The sequence below is a fragment of the Hemiscyllium ocellatum genome, chromosome 30 (genome assembly GCF_020745735.1).
Source record: "Hemiscyllium ocellatum isolate sHemOce1 chromosome 30, sHemOce1.pat.X.cur, whole genome shotgun sequence".
In the NCBI taxonomy this organism is placed as follows: domain Eukaryota; kingdom Metazoa; phylum Chordata; class Chondrichthyes; order Orectolobiformes; family Hemiscylliidae; genus Hemiscyllium; species Hemiscyllium ocellatum.
In genome coordinates this window covers 25958150-25977425 of record NC_083430.1, presented here as the reverse complement: position 1 = coordinate 25977425, position 19276 = coordinate 25958150, and the positions used below count along the sequence as shown (strand labels likewise).

Sequence of the window (19276 nt, the reverse complement as noted above, 5' to 3'; positions counted from 1 at the left end):
AAATATTAATTTGAAAGCTTCACCTGAGGGAAACATTGACATTGCTCAGTTGAAGGCGGTTTTAATTTTGTTTTAAAATCAAAAATTGCTTTTGTCAATCAGAAATACTATACACATTTCATTTAGTCGCATCTGTAGTTTGATAAATTTATGCACATTAAGACCTGATCGTAATGGCTGCAAGTGTGGAATGAGCTTTGCACTCATTATAAATGAAAATCTTAATTTGTAACAACATTTAAAAATGCCAAATATTTAATTGTTGATCCTCCTGAAGAAATATGTAAAAACATAGAGATCACAAGAAGAAAATTTCAGTTTTCGCTCAACTCCGTTCACAATGCACTGAAGGATGCAAAACACTCAAGTAAGGATAATCTAAAAATCAGGTTAAGATAGTACAACTCCTCACACTCTCAAATGAATGGTTAAAGACCAGACAACTTTATGCACCAATCATAATTTTGCTTACGATTGTAAAAAGGAGAAAACAGTTAAGTTTAAAAAAAAAATTGAGTCATTCTGTACCCATATGCAAGAGGAATTGGAAATCGGTAGATTATACTTTTGATTAATTGGCTTTTTTTTTCCCTCGTGAAACTTGCTAACACCAAGCTCTTTAAGTACTGGATAGAATTTCCATCATTTTAAACCCTAACAAACTCAGGTCAAATTGCAAAGAAAGAAAAAAAAGATTGTTGCCTGTACATAGTTTGGTGGTTATTATCACTTATTAGTGGAAAATTCTTCAGATGATTTTGAAACTGAAAAGAAAAATTCAATTTAGATATCTATATCGAACAACCATGGACACAATATTTATACCTCCAGACTTTTGAATGGTGTTGTTTTCACAAAAAAATTCCTTTCCCACTTTGACTAGCCCATAGTTATTATTTGAATGACTAAGCATCAAGTCCTTGTTATTGGCTGTATTCGATTTCCTGCACTAGGTGATGGCACCAAATAATGAGACACTAAAATGGCCTTGAATCCAGCTAAATTAGATGTCAAACAGGATAGTATGGAGGTTGTTACTACTGGCATCAGAATTCCTCAGAAGGTTATTCAAAAAAAGTCACCATGCTCAACCGAGGATAGGAAAAGGGAATATTTGTGAGGACAATGGAAATTGTATTTTAAACTTTAAAGAATCAGAATTCAGCAGATTTCTTACCTTGTGCTTTGACAGCTGCAATTTTATTTTATCTGGATCATTGGAAATTTCAAGATCAGTATCCAAATTGTTTTCTGCCTCCTCTAGCCAGTCAATCAACTTTTTCCAGGCTTCAAAGAACTGAAGATAGAAAAATACAATACTTAGAATTAAATTCAATTGGCTCAGAAACAAAACATTTATTTTAGTCAGGAAACTGCAGCAGAACCCATTGGTCTTGTATCAAACTATTTGACCACTGAAAGTTCACAAAATACAAGGTGGATTGGTGTAAAGTAAATTAAAAATATCAAAAATTAAAAAGGTTCTATTAAAAAAAAGACAAAATTAACTTGAGAAAAATATCCAAATTTTGCACTTTAGATGCTCTTCAGTCAGTTTCATTTCCAGGCATAACTCAAATTAAATAAAGAATAAAAACTTTTAAAGAGACTGATCACTGTTCATGGTTAGTGCAGATCAGGAATTGAAAAGGACATTAATATTCAAAGTATTAGTGCCAACAAAAATAATTTCAAAAGTCTGTGTTTAATCTAAGGTATATAAACCAGAAATTATGATTTAATAGTGTACAGGACCTTTACCAAGTTAACCTAGGAAAGGTAAGAAATTTTTCTGTAATCCAAGTATTGCAAAGATATTTCTAAGGCAGTAAACTATTATTACTACTGACAGGACTGTTGGAGGGTTCTTGATGGAAATATTCTCCTCCCTGCCCGATACAGGAAGACCGTATTGGCAAGACTTACATTCTGTAATATCACAGGTAGTAAATTAATTTTCATTGCAATCATTAAAGAACAGCATCTTATTATTGTCATTTGCATTTTTAATATCATTACTTTGAAAGACACACAGGTGCATTTATATAGAGCTTTTCATGACAACCAGGTGTTTGGGGTGGGGGGGGGAAAAAAAGAGGATTGAGAGTGTCTGTGGGGAAGTCGGTGCAGTGTGAGAGTGAGAGCATAAATGGGTATAAGTCTGAGAGAGGATGCATGCGTGTCTGTAGGAGTGTGTGAGAGACTGAGTGTCCTCACACACATGCACCCACAACAATCCCCCCCACGCCCCCTCCCCACACACACAAGTTTGTGGGGTGAATTTGAGCTTGCAGAATTACATTTTACTTCGCTCAAAAACTGCACGAATCTATGTAAAATTCTGTAAATTCATTTTTTTAGATTAGAATCAGTATAAACATTGCAGCACAGACAGTATCACACAGTGCAGCTTACACCTTCAATACATTATCTGGGCTGACAGATGCCAATTGTTAAAGTTCACTTGAGAATGTAACTTTTAAAAAAAAACTTTGCAATTTACATAAGAACGAACTGAGAACAACATGGTCATTCTAACAGATGAGAGACTTAAACTATCCCGGTCTTTTTCAATTCATAATTTCATTTACATCACACTGTAAACTTTCGTTATAATCTCTGTGTCTTACAATCTTATACTCCACAACCACCTGAAGGAGCAGCACTCAAAGCTAGTGCTTCCAATTAAACCTGTTGGACGATAACCTGGTGTTGTGTGATTTTTAACTTTGCACACCCCAGTTCAACATCAGCATCTGTAAGTCTTGGTTAATGTGGTAGCTTCTAAGGAATATTCAAAAAGTGAAAGAGACGTAGTCAGGTTTCAGGAGGGTTACCAATGTTTAACGGAGTTGGTAGTTAAAGAATGGCCTCCAGCTGTGGAGTAATTGAAATTGGGATGCCCAAGAAGTCAAAATTGAATGAGTGCAGAGATCTTAAGAGAGTCATGGGATTGGAGGAAATTATAGAAATGAGGGACAAGGACATGGAGAGATTTATGAAAAGGAATTGGAATTTTAAAATGAGGCATTTCTCAATTGGAAGCCAGCGTAGATCAACAAGCACTGGATGACTGACAAGCAGAACTTGAAAGCAAAAATTCATTCATAGGTAGGCCAGACCAGTTATGTACAGTAATTTCCCACTCTGAAACATTAGCAAACAAGATGGCTTTTTCCAAAAATTGACAATTCTTTGATGTTCATTATTAGACACTTTATTCCAGACCTTTTCAAAAATCGAATTCAAATTCCACCACCTGCCATGGTATAGTACAACGTAAATAAGGATAAATAAGGGCAATAGTGTTTTGAATAACATCAAGCTTAGAAATTAGAGTGAGACAAGCTGCCCAAAAATGCACTGGAATAGTCAAGTCTAGAGGTAACAATGCAAACGATTGGGGTTCAGCAGCAAGTGAGTTGAGGAGGGAAACAGATGATCTGAGGTGATGGTATAGATAAGTGGTTGCAAACTCATCTTGTAATCAAATGGCACTGAGCTTGTGTCCAGTCTGGTTCAACCTCATAGTGGAACTTGTGGCAACAATTGAAGGCTTTGGTATGCCAAACGTTCAAATGGATGAAATCTTTGCTCATTCCATACTGGTTGTCTCACACCATTTTCACTGAGCTATACTTGCTCCCAGTCTAACAACACCTCAATGTTAAAATTCTTACTGCTGTTCTTCAATCCTTCCCCACCTGTTTCTTTGCCTTTAATCTGCAATTTTTGGGAGACCTCTGCACTTACCCAATTTCAATTTAGATACAAGTTAAAAGTGGAGGAGTTGAGAGAGGTGGTAGTGAGGTACAGTTGGATGTTGTTAGCATACATGTGACAGAAATGGTAGGTTTGCTGATAATGCTAAGGGGAAGCTTGCATACCAAGGAGGGGATCAAAATAGATCTTTGGCAGACATCGTTAGTAGTGTAGGAGTAAGAAGAGAAGGCACTAAGTGACACAATGAGATACATAAGAATAGAAATAGGTAGGTGCAGACTCACCTAATTGGATGACAATGGAAAGGAGCAGTAAGAGGAATGTGAGCAAGACCAACATCAGAAGCTACTGACACGTCAACTAGGACATGGATGGATAACTTAACTTTGTCACCGTCATGAAGAATAACAAATATTACTTCGTTAAGAGCTGTTTCAATGCTGCAGTGAGGTGGAAATCAGATTAGAGGGATTCAAATATAAAGTTTTGGGAAAGATGCAGGAGGTGATAACATATTTCAACATACCAACAAGTCTACACAAAGGAGTGTTTTTAGAAAACAGGTCAGGGAAAATACAGGAACATATTCATTTTGATTCTGCATACCTGCTTTGCACGTTTTCTGGCTTCATCAAGTGCTCTTCCTCTCTCAACAGAACGCTGCACCACTTTCTCCCACCGTGATTGCACACTAAAGAGCAAGTTTTTAATCAAAACCACATCCTGTTTCTGGCTGAGAAACTTTAACTGATTTCCAGTTTTATCCAGGTCAATAATTTGGTCACGATGAGAATTAACTTCATTAGCAAATATCTGGAAAATAGTAATAAGTATTAGCTAAATATATTTGCACCTTTGTCTTTGTTTTACACTCTGAGGACTCATCATCAAATGGAAAGAAAGCATGCTGCAAGTGGTCAAAGTGCTACTTTGTAGCTAGCCCTTACGCAGTATCATTTTGTAACCTGCTGGTTACTTCTTCTTATTTACCTTTTCTTCATGTGGAAAAACCCACAACAGCACAGCTGAGCCTGTGGAGTACAAGGAGACAAGCCCCTTTGCTGGGGGTACAGTGGGGAGCACAACAGCTCTTCTGCTAATAAAAGCAGATGCTAGAAATTAGAAATAAACCATTGTGGAAAAACTCAGCAGGTTTTGTTGCACCTGTGCTGCAAGAAACAGATTGAATGTTTCCAGTCCAATATGATTCTTCAAGGAATCACTCTGGACTCAACATGATAACTTTGTTTCTCTCACCACAGATGCTTCATAGACTTGGAGTTTCTCCAATTCTGCTTTTATTTCCCTCAGCATTTCTCGGTTGTGGCATTATATGACTTTTAATATTTTCAAAGTCTCATTTTTGACTGTAGTAAAAATATTTAAATGTATTTGCAACTTGACTAAGAATTTTGTTAAACAGATTGTAACATTAAATTCAGCTCTTTATAATCATTCCATTAATCATGAATTCTTGTTTAAAGCACAACTCAATTAATGTACCTTCTGAAACCAAATGCAAAGAAAATGTGGAAAATGCTTTAGCGCATGGATTTGTTTTAAAAAAATCTGAGGTGTGGTAGCTCTTCTGAATTGCTACAGTCCTTCTATCTCTGGTATTGATCAGTCTCCCAGTCCCTGCCCTGTGTATGATCAGTCACTCCATCCTCATTCTGACTATCGAGTAGCTATCTTATACAGCATATTGATCAGTTGTCCTGTCTCCCAAAGAGCACAGTCGACTTGTGCTGCATACAGCACAGTCATATCAATCCAGGTATCAAGTCCCAGTCCCTGAGCCAAGTATTTAGCAGTAGCTGTATTTTTGTCCTGACAATCAAGCTGTCTCCCTGCTCCTTCCCAAGTCTTTTGCAGTGACCCTGTCCCATGTATTGAACATTTACCGTGTCACTGGTCACCTAGAGTCTGACGCACACATTGAGCTGTTGCTCAATCCCCAAAATACCGAGCGACCACTATCCCCAGTCCCAGGCACTGAACAGACTCCTAGTCCCTCAGCTCCATATTGAAGCAGTCACTTGATTCTCCTTTGAAGCAAGTGAAATGAAGCAGCCTCATGATTCTTTGGCCCCTGGATTGAGACAATACCACTTCTGAACAATCCTCACCCCATAACATGAGACTATCTGCCAACATTAGCTCCTCTAAATCAAGAATAATCCAGAACCTCCAATACCTTGTGTTCATCTATCTGGAAAAGTACTGTATCAACGATAAGACTAGGAGGAGCTATGATGTTCAGACTTTGCTCTGCTTGAGTAAGCCAGTTAATGAAATCTTGCAAGGAATTTTGAAAGTCTGTTGCAAGACTGAGGGCATCTTCTAGCTTGGTCTGAAAATAAAAACAAAGAAGTTATACAATTACTACAGTAGGAATTGAGGACTGTAGATGTTGGAGATCGGAGTCGAGTGTGTGGTGCTGGAAAAGCACAGCAGGTCAGGCAGCACCTGAGGAACAGGAGAATTGATATTTCTAGCAAAAGCCCTTTATCAGGAATGAAACTTGTGGGCAGGTGGGCCGAGGGATAAATGGGAGGGGGTGGGGCTAGAGGGAAGGTATTTGGGATTGCAATAGGTAAAGGGAGGTGAGAGAGAAGATGATAGGTCAAAGAGGAGGGTGGAGCGGATAGATAGGAAAGATTCTCCTGCTCTTCGGCTGCTGCCTGACCTGCTGTGCTTTTCCAGCACCACACCCTCGATACTATTATTATAGCATAGATGACGACTATTTCATTCATTAATATATGCTACTTCTCCATGGAGCTGATTCCCACCGCACCCACAACTTCTTTACTTGTAATCCTGTAACTCTTCTCTTCAAACAATTATTTATGTCAATAAAAATCCAAGATTGCTGGAGAGAAACATTAAGAATGGACACTACAGTCCTTTTTAAAAGGCACCATCTTCCTACTCATAATAATATTCCTACCCTCCCACTGTTGGCCCTTCTAACACTATTGGCACTCCTACCTTCTTTTCCTCTATCTTGGTGCTCATCAGTTGCCACTTCTGTTCTAATAACGTGACACACTGTTCGACATTAGATCCTGTAGCATCATCTCGAGCACTCAGCAACAGCCGGCCTTTCTCCAGCAAGTTCTTGTATGTCTCCTCATTAGCATAGAATTCCCGGTAGAGTTCCTAAAGATTAAAACAAAGCAATTTTTACAGTCAATCCTAGTGATTCATTGCCACCTACAATACTACTCGTCAGTATTCAAGAAATCAAATTTCCTATCATCCAACCTAATCCTTTTTAGTTACAATGATCTGCTCATTGTTTGTAAACAAAAGATCTCTACAATTATTATTATTTTGTTACGTGTTATTTAGAGCAGGATATGCTGGCAAACAAGTATTAGATGCCTTTCATGAAAGAGCTTGTGCAATACTATGAAGTTTAAATATACAGAATAGCTATTTGATATCTTGCATTTTGTTTTCCATAACACAGTCAAGGGATTGAGAGAGATTAGGAAGAGACACATCAATATATCTGTTTAATACACAATTTGAGTGAAAATTAGATTAGATTACTTCCAGTGTGGAGACAGGCCCTTCGGCCCAACAAGTCCACACCGACCCGTCGAAGCGCAACCCACCCTTACCTAACACTACGGGCAATTTAGCATGGCCAATTCACCTGACCTGCACATCTTTGGACTGTGGGAGGAAACCGGAGCACCCAGAGGAAACCCACGCAGACACAGGGAGAACGTGCAAACTCCACACAGACAGTCGCCTGAGGCGGGAATTGAACCTGGGTCTCTGGCACTGTGAGGCAGTGGTGCTAACCATTTCTTACAATGGCATTATCTCATTAATACTGTACATCAGAATGCCAGTCCAAAATCAAATGATGCATAAATATGACTGGTTCAAGTTTACATTCACATTCTTTTATTTATTTAGTATGATGCAGTTTTTTTTAAGGTTCTTTTAAATCCACTCTTGGGATGTGGATGTCACTGGCTGGCTAGCATTTAATGCCTGTCCCTAGCCACCTTTGAGAAAATAGTGACAAGTGGCCTTCTTAAATCATTGCAGTCCGTGTGCCATAGGCACACCCAAAATGGTGTCAGGGAAGGAATTGCAGAATTTAAACCCAATAAAGTTGTAGTACCATTGCATCCTGAAGAAGGGGAGTAATTCAATGCAATTTGTAGAACAGTAGTAAGCACACTTTTTCCCAAGGTGATGATTGATGGGGGAAAATGATAAAATTGAGTGCACAACTCTACAGCATGTTATAAATATTTAGAGAGAGACTGGTAAATATTTGCTCAAGAAGTGTTGGTAATTGAGAGAAAGAGAACTGGAAACAGAAGGAACAAATACATTAAAGAAAGATACATGGATTGTTCAATTTGTTTGGGCAAGTCCCCTCATTAAACTCTAGTTGAAGCATCTTTGCGCACCATGTTGTCATATGAGGTTTAGTTTTCTATTTTGAGTCTGAATTCTTGAACTGACGACTAGACTTAAACTGCCATTTTCATTGGGGATATCTGAGGTGTCTGCTTTAAAAGTATCAGGCCATGGCCAATTGAACTTTACCCCTTGCACAGTTATCTACTTTCGTAACAAATTTTCATCGACAATCTTTGTCTAGGCTGGATTAGTGTGGTGCTGGAAAAGCACAGCAGTTCAGGCAGCATCTGAGGAGTAGATGCTGCCTGAACTGCTGAGCTTTTCCAGCACCACTCTAATCCAGAATCTGGCTTCCAGCATCTGCAGTCATTGTTTTTACCCTTTGTCTAGGCTGGGTCTGGCACTGTGAACTTGCGATTCAATTCCCTTCATGGCATTTTACCAAGTTTCCTCCCCCAACTTCTGTCTGCATTGAGCTATTCTTTCCATCATAGGAGGAGGCTTCCAGAAAATATACTGAGTAGTAGGATGGACCAGCTTCCCCACATTTGCTGAAGACATCTGATTTTATCTCATCACCATTTATCTTGAGCCCACTATTATTCTGTCTCTAAATTGTTAGAATATTTGTTAAATACTTAGTATTAGATGAAAATAAATTTTCTCCAAATATTACTGGGACAATTGAAGCTCATGTCTCCAGTCCCCACCATAAACCTTAGATCCATTGCCACCCCTCATCTTGCCAACTGTTTGTAGGCTGGATTAGAAGGTTTGAAACTCATGTTATATTTGACCCAAAATGAGTTTTCAATCAAATCTGGGACATGGCTACAACTGCCAACTCGGTCCCTGGCTCACTTATGTTGTTGTTTAAACTCTCATCAATGCCTTTGCCACCTCTGGATTTGCATATTCTAAAAAGCTTTTGGCCTGTCTCTCATATTCTGCCATCTGCAAACTTAAGTTCTTCTGAAACTGAGTTACCTTTCTTCACACCGGCACCAAATCCTATTCATTCATCACCCTGTGCTTGATGACCTACAGAGCCCCTGGGTAAGTAATACAGCTCCTTATTTTCAAATTTCTCTGTAACGTCACCAGAAACTTAACCCTGCTGAGATGTGGACATTCATTCAAATTCCTGCCTTCTGAGCATCACTGGTAGCTGTGCCTTCAACTGCCTGGGTCTCAAGCTCTGATACTGCCTCTTTAAACCGAGATTGTAATTATTTTCTTTTGCTTTTTGATGAAGCTATTAAAATAAATTGGTTTTGCAAATCCTGCGCTTTTGAAGGAGATTACAAATCACTTACCAAGTGGACATTGAGTTGTTCTCTGGCTGTCTCAGGTAAACCTCCAGTGGATTTAGATGCTGCCAACTGATTTTCAACTCGGCTCAACCACTGCAAGAAATCCTCAATCTCGCTATGAAAACTTTCAGCCTGTGAAACAAGAAGCATTGTTCAGAAAAACATACCAGCTGTCTCACGAAGTTTGCTGATATCCACTCAGAATACAGAAATCCAATGTCCATGCCAGAAGAATCCATGAGATAAAGTACTATAAATAAATACGAGCTACTCAAATAGATCATAACTTAAACAACTTAGCTTACAAAGCAACCTACAGTTAAAGTACTAAAATTATATCAAAAAGGGTGGGATACTCTTTGTAGGATCAGTGTGGACTTGTTGGGCCTAATAGCCTGTTTCCACACTGTAGAGATTCTATAATTTTTGTGAAATGTTGCAAAAATGAAGGCAACACTGTATTCAAGGGAATGGAGTTGGATTAAAAAAAAATGGATAGTAGAGAGAAAGAAAACATATAGGTATAAGTCATCAAATTGTTGGATGGTGACTTAGACCTACATTTGTTCACTGATGTGTTTTAATTTCTGTTTATATAAATTATTTGACTATAGGCATTAAAACAAACAATACCAATTTACAAGCACAGAAAACTGGAGAATAATGCAGAATAGAGTCAGGTTACTGGAGCGGACATACAGGCAGCTGATGCAGTGCAATGTGGAGAACCATTTACTGTAGTTGCACATTTTGGGAGAAATAATTCAAGAATCCTTAGTGCGTCAAAACAAAAAGAGGCAAAGATACAGAGAGACAAATCTTTAACAGTTGATGCTGAAATCTAAAAAAAAAAGTCACGACATTCTGAATTATATAAAAATCAGAGGCAGGTGCAAACACTGGCTAAAATGTATTATAAACAAGTTCATTATATCATTATCATCTGGTACAGCCTTAAGGTAAAAATGAGAAAAATGGTCCTGTGTCCTGCTCTGAATTCTACGTGACAACCTGCTTGGGTAGCTTGGCTGCTTTGGGGCCCAGACTAATTTACTGAGAAAAAAGGGTTTACCACGTTCAGATTGCAAAGATAAGACCATCAGTTTCCAAGTCTCACAGGGAGATGTTAAGAATGTCAACTTTTATAAACAGTTATACTGTGTGTGTGTGTTTCTGGTATTATCAATTTAATTCTGAGATAAAATGTTAGAGGTTTACAAAGTAGCTAAAGGGCATTTCTATCTGGATAGAAGGCTCATGAAATTAATACTGCCATAGACATGAACTCTGGAAAGAACAATGTCCACAGAAAGTCCCTGTACAATAAGGTTACAGTTTTTCTAATTCTTAGATACAAGTCAGTCTGCAGTTAAGTGACTGAAGGCAGAATATAGAGCAATTCATTCTGCAGTAATCCTCACACTGAAAATCAGTCCTGGTATCAGAAGTTTCTTCTTTATTTTTCTATTTTGCACCTACAATGGTGCCAGGAATGATGACTTTGTATACTTTTCACTGACTCCTGTACTTGAATACACATGACAGTAAAACCTAATTCTAATTCTAAGTTACCTGACTAGGAACAGAAAAGGAAAGCAAGCCCATTAGCAGCTGAGAATAAATTGTTCACTTCAGGATCAGAGTAATCTCAAGAAACTTGAAATGAGGAATTTCCCATAAAGTGCCTATTGAATGTTTTTATTCCATCTAAACACTAAAGTGCTAGGAAAACTCAGCAGATCTGGCAGCATCTGTGGAGAGAGAAATAGAGTTAACATTTCAAGTCTGATATAAATCTCCTTCAGAAAACTGAAGCTTGAAGTTACATCTCTACAGATGCTGTCTCAACTGCTGTATGATTACAGTTTTTATTTCGGATTTCCAGCATCTGCAGTACGTTACTTTAACAGTAAGAGGATTTGATAAATGCTCCTGGGGTACCTATGCAAAAAAAAGAGTACACAGGAAAGCAAAGGAAACTGGATTATAGCCAAATAAGTGGCCTTTCTTGCTCACTGTAATTTTAAGGCTTCAGATCCAGTCAGTAGGATTTGGTGAGAGAAGCTTACAGATTGGCATACTGCCAGATATCTGCAAGCTATCTTAAATATATGTCAATTAATTTATAATTAGCCTCAGGATGAATAGCAAAGGCAAATACAGATTAAATGTTTTATAACAGAAACCTAAGGAGAAAGTGAGGACTGCAGATGGAGATCAGAGCTGAAACTGTGTTGCTGAAAAAGTGCAGGTCAGGCAGTATCCAAGGAGGAGAATTGACATTTCCGGCATGAGCCTTTCTTCAGGAATGATGAAAGTGTGCCAAGCAGGCTAAGATAAAAGGTAGGGAGGAGGGACTTGGGGGAGGGGCATTGGAAATGCAATAGGTGGAAGGATGTTAAGGTGAGGGTGATAGGCCGGAGTGGGGGGAGGGAAAATGAGGAAACTGGAGAAGTCTGAGTTCATCCCTTGTGGTTGGAGGGTTCCTAGGCGGAAGATGAGGCACTCTCCCCCCAGCCATCGCGTTGCTATGGTCTGGTGATGGAGGAGTCCAAGGACCTGTATGTCCTTGGTGGAGTGGGAGGGGGAGTTGAAGTGTTGAGCCACGGGGTGGTTGGGTTGGTTGGTCCGGGTGTCCCAGAATTTTAATTTTAGGCGGCACGGTGGCACAGTGGTTAGCACTGCTGCCTCACAGCACCAGGGACCTGGGTTCAATTCCCACCTCAGGCAACTGACTGTGTGGAGTTTGCACGTTCTCCCTGTGTCTGTGTGGGTTTCCTCCGGGTGCTCCGGTTTCCTCCCACAGTCCAAAGATGTGCGGGTCAGGTGAATTGGCCATGCTAAATTGCCCGTAGTGTTAGGTAAGGGGTATATGTAGGGGTATGGGTGGGTTGCGCTTCGGCGGGTCAGTGTGGACTTGTTGGGCCGAAGGGCCTGTTTCCACACTGTGAGTAATCTAATCTAATCTAGGTGTTCTCTGAAACATTCCGCAAGTAGGCGGCCTGTCTCCCCAATATAGAGGAAGCCACATCGGGTGCAGCGGATGCAGTAAATGATGTGTGTGGAGGTGCAGGTGAACTTGTGACGGATATGGAAGGATCCCCTGGCGCCTTGGAGGGAAGTAAGGGGGGAGGTGTGGGCACAAGTTTTGCATTTCTTGCGGTTGCAGGGGAAGGTGCCGGGAGTGGAGGTTGGGTTGGTGGGGGTGTGTGGACCTGGCGAGGGAGTCACGGAGGGAGTGGTCTTTTCGGAACGCTGATAGGGGAGGGAAATATATCCCTGGTGGTGGGGTCTGTTTGGAGGTGGTGGAAATGACAACGGATGATACGATGTATATGGAGGTTGGTAGGTGAGGACCAGTGGGGTTCTGTCCTCGTAGCGATTGGAGGGGCAGGGTTCAAGGGCTGAGGAGCGGGAAGTGGAGGAGATGTGGTGGAGAGCATCGTTGACCACGTCTGGGGGGAAATTGCAGTCTTTGAAGAAAGAGGCCATCTGGGTTGTTCGGTATTGGACCTGGTCCTCCTGGGAGCAGATGCAGTGGAGACGAAGGAATTAGGAATATAACAGAAACCTAAGCAGTGCCACACAAAAACTGCTTGTAACTTGACTTTGCCTATTCAAGTATTAATAAATACAGGTCTCCCAAAGTTCTTCAGCTATTGAATACCTGCTGGAGAGCAGCTTCCAATTGTTGTTCCCTCCCTTCAGTTTTCTGAAGCAGTGACTGCCAGCTCTGATTTAACTTATCTAATCGACGTTTTAGGTTGCTGGCATCCTCCCCTGCACTTGACTCCAGAAGCTCATTCCCAGCTTTATTTACAGTGTCCACTGTTGACTTGTGGGCAAGAACATCATTCTTCAGTACCTGTGGGGAGTTAAAGATCCATTTACCAAATATTGCACAAACCAGTTATTTGGACCCAACATCACAAACTTTAAAGCAACTAGTATAATTGAAAAAGACAAAAAGATCCTCAGCATCTATAAAGAGAATGGTGGGCAAACTCTCTGGTGTGTTGAGGTCTATTGCTCAATGTTGGAACTTCATGTAAAACACTTATCTTTATTCTAACTCTTAATGTGTCCAGTCTTTGCCACCCAATACTACCTTCTCATCCTTTAACACCTTGTTTTGAAAATCCAAATTTTCTGTGTCATGTGTTGTGGTCGCTCTCTACATTATTGCCCTACCATCCTTTACCTACTATACAGATTTACAGCTTTATGTTTCTGATACTGGCTTTCGGAGTAATTGCCCCATCCTCAATTTCACCATCGTTCATTGATTGCCTAGGTGGCTGGAGGTTCAATTGGTCTTGGCTCTTTGCTCCTTATTTAATTTCCCTTAACACTTAGATTACTAAGGTGAATTCAGTCATTATGCACTTTCACAACATACAAAGATCAACTCCACTTCTTGACATCATATGATACATTTGTTGACCGAAGACCATATTTAGCAAAGGAGGTTGAGCTCAAAGAGCACTACGATGGATCTTCAAAAGACAAATAAAATACAATTTAAATTTAAGACAAAATTTAAACGAACAATGACAACATTAACATAACATATATAATGCTTCAAACAGCTATGTTTTCTCAAAGAACATTATCCAAAACCCTATTATTACTTTTACAACACGATATTAATTATATACGATTGTATGATCCAATGGTTATACAATTATGAAGGTTAAATCTTTGCAGAGGATAACTTCATTGATAGCCATTACAATGTTATTTTAACATACATGATGCTTGGCAAGTTCAATTTCTATGGCTTTTGGGTCCCCAGTAATTGGCCTTTGTCCATCCAGAAGCTCCTCTGTATGATTCAGCCAGGTCATAAGTTCAGCCAAAGCATGCTGAAACTGACCCAGTGCCAGTAGGGCACCCTCCACCTTGTGCTGTGTAGAAATAATACGTTCAGAATTAGTCATTCACATCAAATATTTGTTTATGCTATCAGAAATATTCACCACAATTCTCCTTGGGTCTGTAAAGAAATATCCCCCATAATTCTGAATATAGAAAAATGATCAAACACCAAATATTGATATCAAACACCAAATATTGATGTATTTATGCTAAAATGGCATGTGTGGTACACACATGCCATCCAAGGCTTCTTGGTAAGAGGTAGGCACATATGCCTATATTCCTGAGCTTAAGGCAGCAATAATGGCCTGGGTGTGAGTTCATTCCCAGAATCTATTCCATGAATTTGGAAGAGATAAAGAAAGGATGAAAGGGCTTTCAGTTTCTTTGGAGTCCATATGTCCTACAACAGACCTGCCTGATTGAAATTGCAAAAAAAAAGGTTAAACTTAATTCTGCCCACAAACAGATGTATAAAAGTCAGTGAGTTTGTGGTAAGGGAAGGAAAGACGAGGGTAGAATACTTTAATTAGGGGGAGGATGCCATTTGACCCCCCCCCCAGCCTGTCACATCAGACAAGATCATTGTTGATCTGAACTGTAGCTTTAACTTCATCCTGTTTACCCCGATAATAATCGGCTTCCTTGGTGGCCAGGAATCTACCTCTGTCGTTTCAGCAATATTCAATAAGCTTCACTTGCATTGCTCTCTGGGGAATACAAGTCCAAAGACCCAAGATTTTCAGATTAGAAAAAAATCTTAATCTCAGTTATTAATGTGTCCCCTAGCTCTGGTAATGTAATAATCTACTTGGATCCATCACCTTCTCAACTCCTTCTGATCCAAGTTTGGGAGGGCCAAGTCAAGAATAGTCTCACTGTCCAGAGATAAAACAAGCTTTAAAGTTGTAACTGAATGATTACTTAATAACCCCTTCCTTCACTGTAAAAGTCCTGATGTCACGTGCACAGACAGCCCATTAAAAACTTGAGATCCCCTTGCAGGCTTGGGTGCGAGGATGGTATCTCCACTTCTATTTTTGTTATTTACTCACAAGATGTGGGCATTGCTGGTTGGCCAGCATTTATTGCCCATCTCTAGCTGCGAGGTGGTGGTGGTCAGCTGTTTTCTGGAACTGTTGTAGGTATGCTGTTAAGGTGCAAATTCCAGGATTCTGACTCAGCAATACTGAAGCTATGGTGACATATTACCAAATCAGGATTGAGAATTGACGGAGGGGAATTTGCAAGTGATGTTCTTCGCACGTATCTACTGCTGCTGTCCTTCAGACGGTAGCAATCTGTTAATGGAGCCTTGTTAAATTTCTGCAGTGTGTCTTGTAGATGGTACATAGTGCTGCTGCTTAGCATTTATGATTTAGAAAATTGATGGCTGTGGATGTGATGCTAATCAATGGACTGCTTTGGCCTGGGTGGTATCACGCTTCTTGACTATTGTTGAAGTTGTGCTCATCCAGGCAAGTGGGGAGTATTCCATCATATTCCTGATTTATGCCTTGTAGATAATGGACAGGACTTAGGGAGTCAGAACATGAATTACCTGCTGCACGACATTCTAGCGTCTGACCTATGCTTGTAACCACAGTACTTAAAAAATGTCTAGTTCTGATCTGCTTCTGATCAATGGTTGTTGATCGTGGGGGGATTCAGTTACGGTAATAACATTGAATGCCATTGACTGGGGTCACTGCCTAGCACTTGTACAGGGCAAATATTACTTGCCACTTGTCAGCCAGAGTCTCAATAATGTTCAGATCCTGCTGCATTTGGGTATGGACTACAACAAAAAATAACAAGGCATGAATGGTGCTGAATGTTATGATTCATCAGTGAACATCCCCACTTCTGACTTGATGAAGGAGACTAGTGACACAGCAACTAAGGACGCTACCTTGAGAAACTCCTGGGAGATGCTGTGGAGTGGAGATGACTGACCTCCAACCATCACAACCACCTTCCATTGTGTCAGGTATGACTCCAACCAGTGGGGAGTTTTCCCCGATGCCCACTGACTCCAGTTTTGAGAGAGGTTTTTTTAATGCCACACTTGTTTGAATGTAATCTTGAAGTCATGGCAGACCCTCTTACCCTCACCAATTCAGCATGTTCGCCCATGTTTCAACCAAAACATCAATGAGGTCAGCAGCTAAGTTGCCCTGGCTCAACTCAAACAGGATGTCAGTAAGTAGGTTAATGTTAAGTCCATACTGCTTGATAGTACTGTTGATGACACCTTCTGTGACTTTGTTGATGATTGAGAGCAGGTTGCTAGGGTGGTAATTGGCTGCGTGCAACTTTTCCCATTTTTTTTTGTCTGTAGGACATACCTAGGCAATTCTCAACATAATTGGGTAGATGGCAGTGTCATGTCCATGTTGGAACAATTTGGCTCGCGGTGGCAGGTTTTGGAACACAATACCATTGCTGGAACATTGCCAGGGCCTGTAGCATCCAATGCCTTCAACCATTTAATTTTATCACATGGACTGGATTGAATTGGCCAAAGACATATATCCATGATGCTAAAGACCTCTGATGGAGGCGGAGATGGATCCTCCACTTGGCACTTCTAGCTGAAGTTGACATGAATGCTTCAGCCTTGTTCTTTTGTACTAATGTGCTGGCTCCCTCCACAATTTAAGTTGGGGATATTTGTGGAGCCACCTTCTCCAATGAGTTGTTTATTAACCCACCACCAATCATGACTGGATGTGGCAAATTTGCAGAGTTAGTTCTGATGTGTTGTTGTGGAATCACTTAGCTCTGTCTATCACTTGCTGCTTATGTTGTTTGGCACACAGGTAGTGCTGTTTGTAGCTTCACTAATTCAACCCTTAATTTTTAGGTATACTTGGTGCTGCTCCAGCGATGCACTCCTGCACTCTTCATTGAGCAGCAATGTCCACACCCTCAGAAAGAAGCTGGTGCAGTTGTGCAGCACTCTCAATGTGAAACATTTGGTTAGGCAGGGCCTTGTGTTCACCTTTGAAGCTAGACTTGAAGCAACACGTACTGTTCAGTTGTTAATACTGAGGGGTTTGATAAGTGATGGATGTATGAATTCACATTGTTAATATGATATTAACAAAGTCAAGTACTTTAGAACAGAACCACAAAGACAGACAATTACTACTGTGCAGGAGACCACTGGCACATTGTGCCAGGACCGACTATTATTTAGCCTTCTCGGTTATCTATTGCCAATTGCGTCCCCTTTGCCCATATCCCTGCATAACATTAGTACCCAAAATTAAACAATTGCCCTCTTGGAAGCCTCAATTGAACCGGTCTCCACCGCATTTCCAGACATTCTATGTCCTAAAAACTCACTGTGTGAAGTAGTTTGGTCTCTCAGCACCGTTACTGCATTTGCACATCACTTTACACATGGAACTTGAATTCTTTGCCAATGTCATATTGTAGTGAATGTCAAAACTTGATAGTTTTTGCTTTAATTCCCTCCAGCACTTAAATACATGTACAAATCATGAACCTGAGCATACAACTTAAATTGGTCTGTCATGACTTTCCATATCTTTAAGAGGTCATAATTGGCTGAAGCACTGGCAAAGTATTTTACACCATATCAATTTATGTATTGATAATGCACACATTAAAAGCAGTACTTGGAAATCTTAATTGTAGCAGGCCGCTTATACCTGTCTGCGAATAATCTTTTCGCCCAGATCTTCCCAGAGGTGTTTGAGCTCAGTGAGCGGCTGCTGAATTATGTCACGGTCCGTGTCATCTGAGGCTCTCTTAAGCAGTAGCTCCCCCTGGTGGTTCAGTTTTTCCATTTCTATTTGCTGCTGATAAACCTCCATTTTAAACTCCTGTGGAGTGTAAGTCCAGTGAGAAAGTTAAGTGTCATCTATAAGGGCACATCAAATATTAACACATAAAATTGTAACAAAGTTAAAATCAAAGCTATATTGCAATGATTTTCCCTTTCCAACTAAGTTCATTAACGCTTGCACCTCAACTTTTAAAATTCTGGCATGTGCAATACCAAATTATAATACTTCAGATGAGTGTGTAAACAGTGATGTCAACAGCTACCAATGAAGGAGACAGTCAAATGGATTTGACTCTATACTAACTTAGAATGCGACCTAATGGCTCTGAAGCAGATAGTAAGGCCATTGATACATTGCATAAAATGGCCAAGTTAACCAACACAGCAAAGTCCTGTCACCTGGCTCAATATGGTCCAGGTATTCTCTGTCCAAATGAATTGAACAATCTAGTGATGGACATCAGGTAACCTTGTCAATCCATTAAAAGGAGTAAATGTTTATTTTAGATAAAACCAAGATGAAATGTATGTGAACCACAGAAAAACAGTAAAAGTGGAGCACTATTTTTGTTTCATTTTGTTGATTCTTTCTAATGTTTTGTGTATGTTGCATGTTATTTTACTGTAACAGTAACCCACCTTCATTTCATTTATTTGTTGCTTCACAGTGCTGATGTCCGTGCCTACTGGAGACATCTCACCAAGTTTTATCACTGTATTATCCAGCCAGTCAAACATTGCCTAAACATCATAAATCAAAAAATATTATTCAAATTAGTACTTCATTCACATAGGCAATGATGGTATGCAGAACACTCCTTACTTGCAGTGAATCTTGGTATTGTACAGCTGCCTGCATGACCTCCTCCAGTTTGTCCATCCGCTCTTTCCAGGCTTTGTTCAGGTTATCCCATGCATAATTGAGCTAGAAATATTTATGATAGAATCCATTAGAAAGGAAATATGATGGTACAACACAACCCACCCACATCGCATCGTCTGTTTCATAGAAGCAGAACTGAATAAAATAAGATGCTTTAGGAGATATTGGGGCAGGTTACCCAAGTTCTGGTCAGATATGTTTCAGGGAGTATTTTAAAGGAAGAGAGGTGAAAAGGTTTAGAGAGGGAATTTCAAAACCTAAGACCCT

At 40.0% G+C, this 19276-nt stretch overlaps 1 protein-coding gene across 12 annotated transcripts in view; it reads right to left on the bottom strand.

The window, feature by feature from the left end:
- macf1a (microtubule actin crosslinking factor 1a) overlaps positions 1-19276 on the bottom strand; it is a 536531-nt gene that overhangs the window by 49323 nt on the left and 467932 nt on the right. For all 12 annotated transcript variants that reach the window (XM_060847668.1, XM_060847672.1, XM_060847670.1 and 9 more), the window contains 10 exons: positions 18950-19051; positions 18766-18867; positions 17990-18163; positions 14183-14338; positions 13099-13296; positions 9435-9563; positions 6718-6888; positions 5921-6076; positions 4330-4536; positions 1178-1297 (listed from right to left, as the gene is read on the bottom strand). In XM_060847668.1, the coding sequence (XP_060703651.1) occupies positions 1178-1297; positions 4330-4536; positions 5921-6076; positions 6718-6888; positions 9435-9563; positions 13099-13296; positions 14183-14338; positions 17990-18163; positions 18766-18867; positions 18950-19051 (1515 nt within the window). The remainder of the gene's footprint in view (positions 1-1177; positions 1298-4329; positions 4537-5920; positions 6077-6717; positions 6889-9434; positions 9564-13098; positions 13297-14182; positions 14339-17989; positions 18164-18765; positions 18868-18949; positions 19052-19276) is intronic.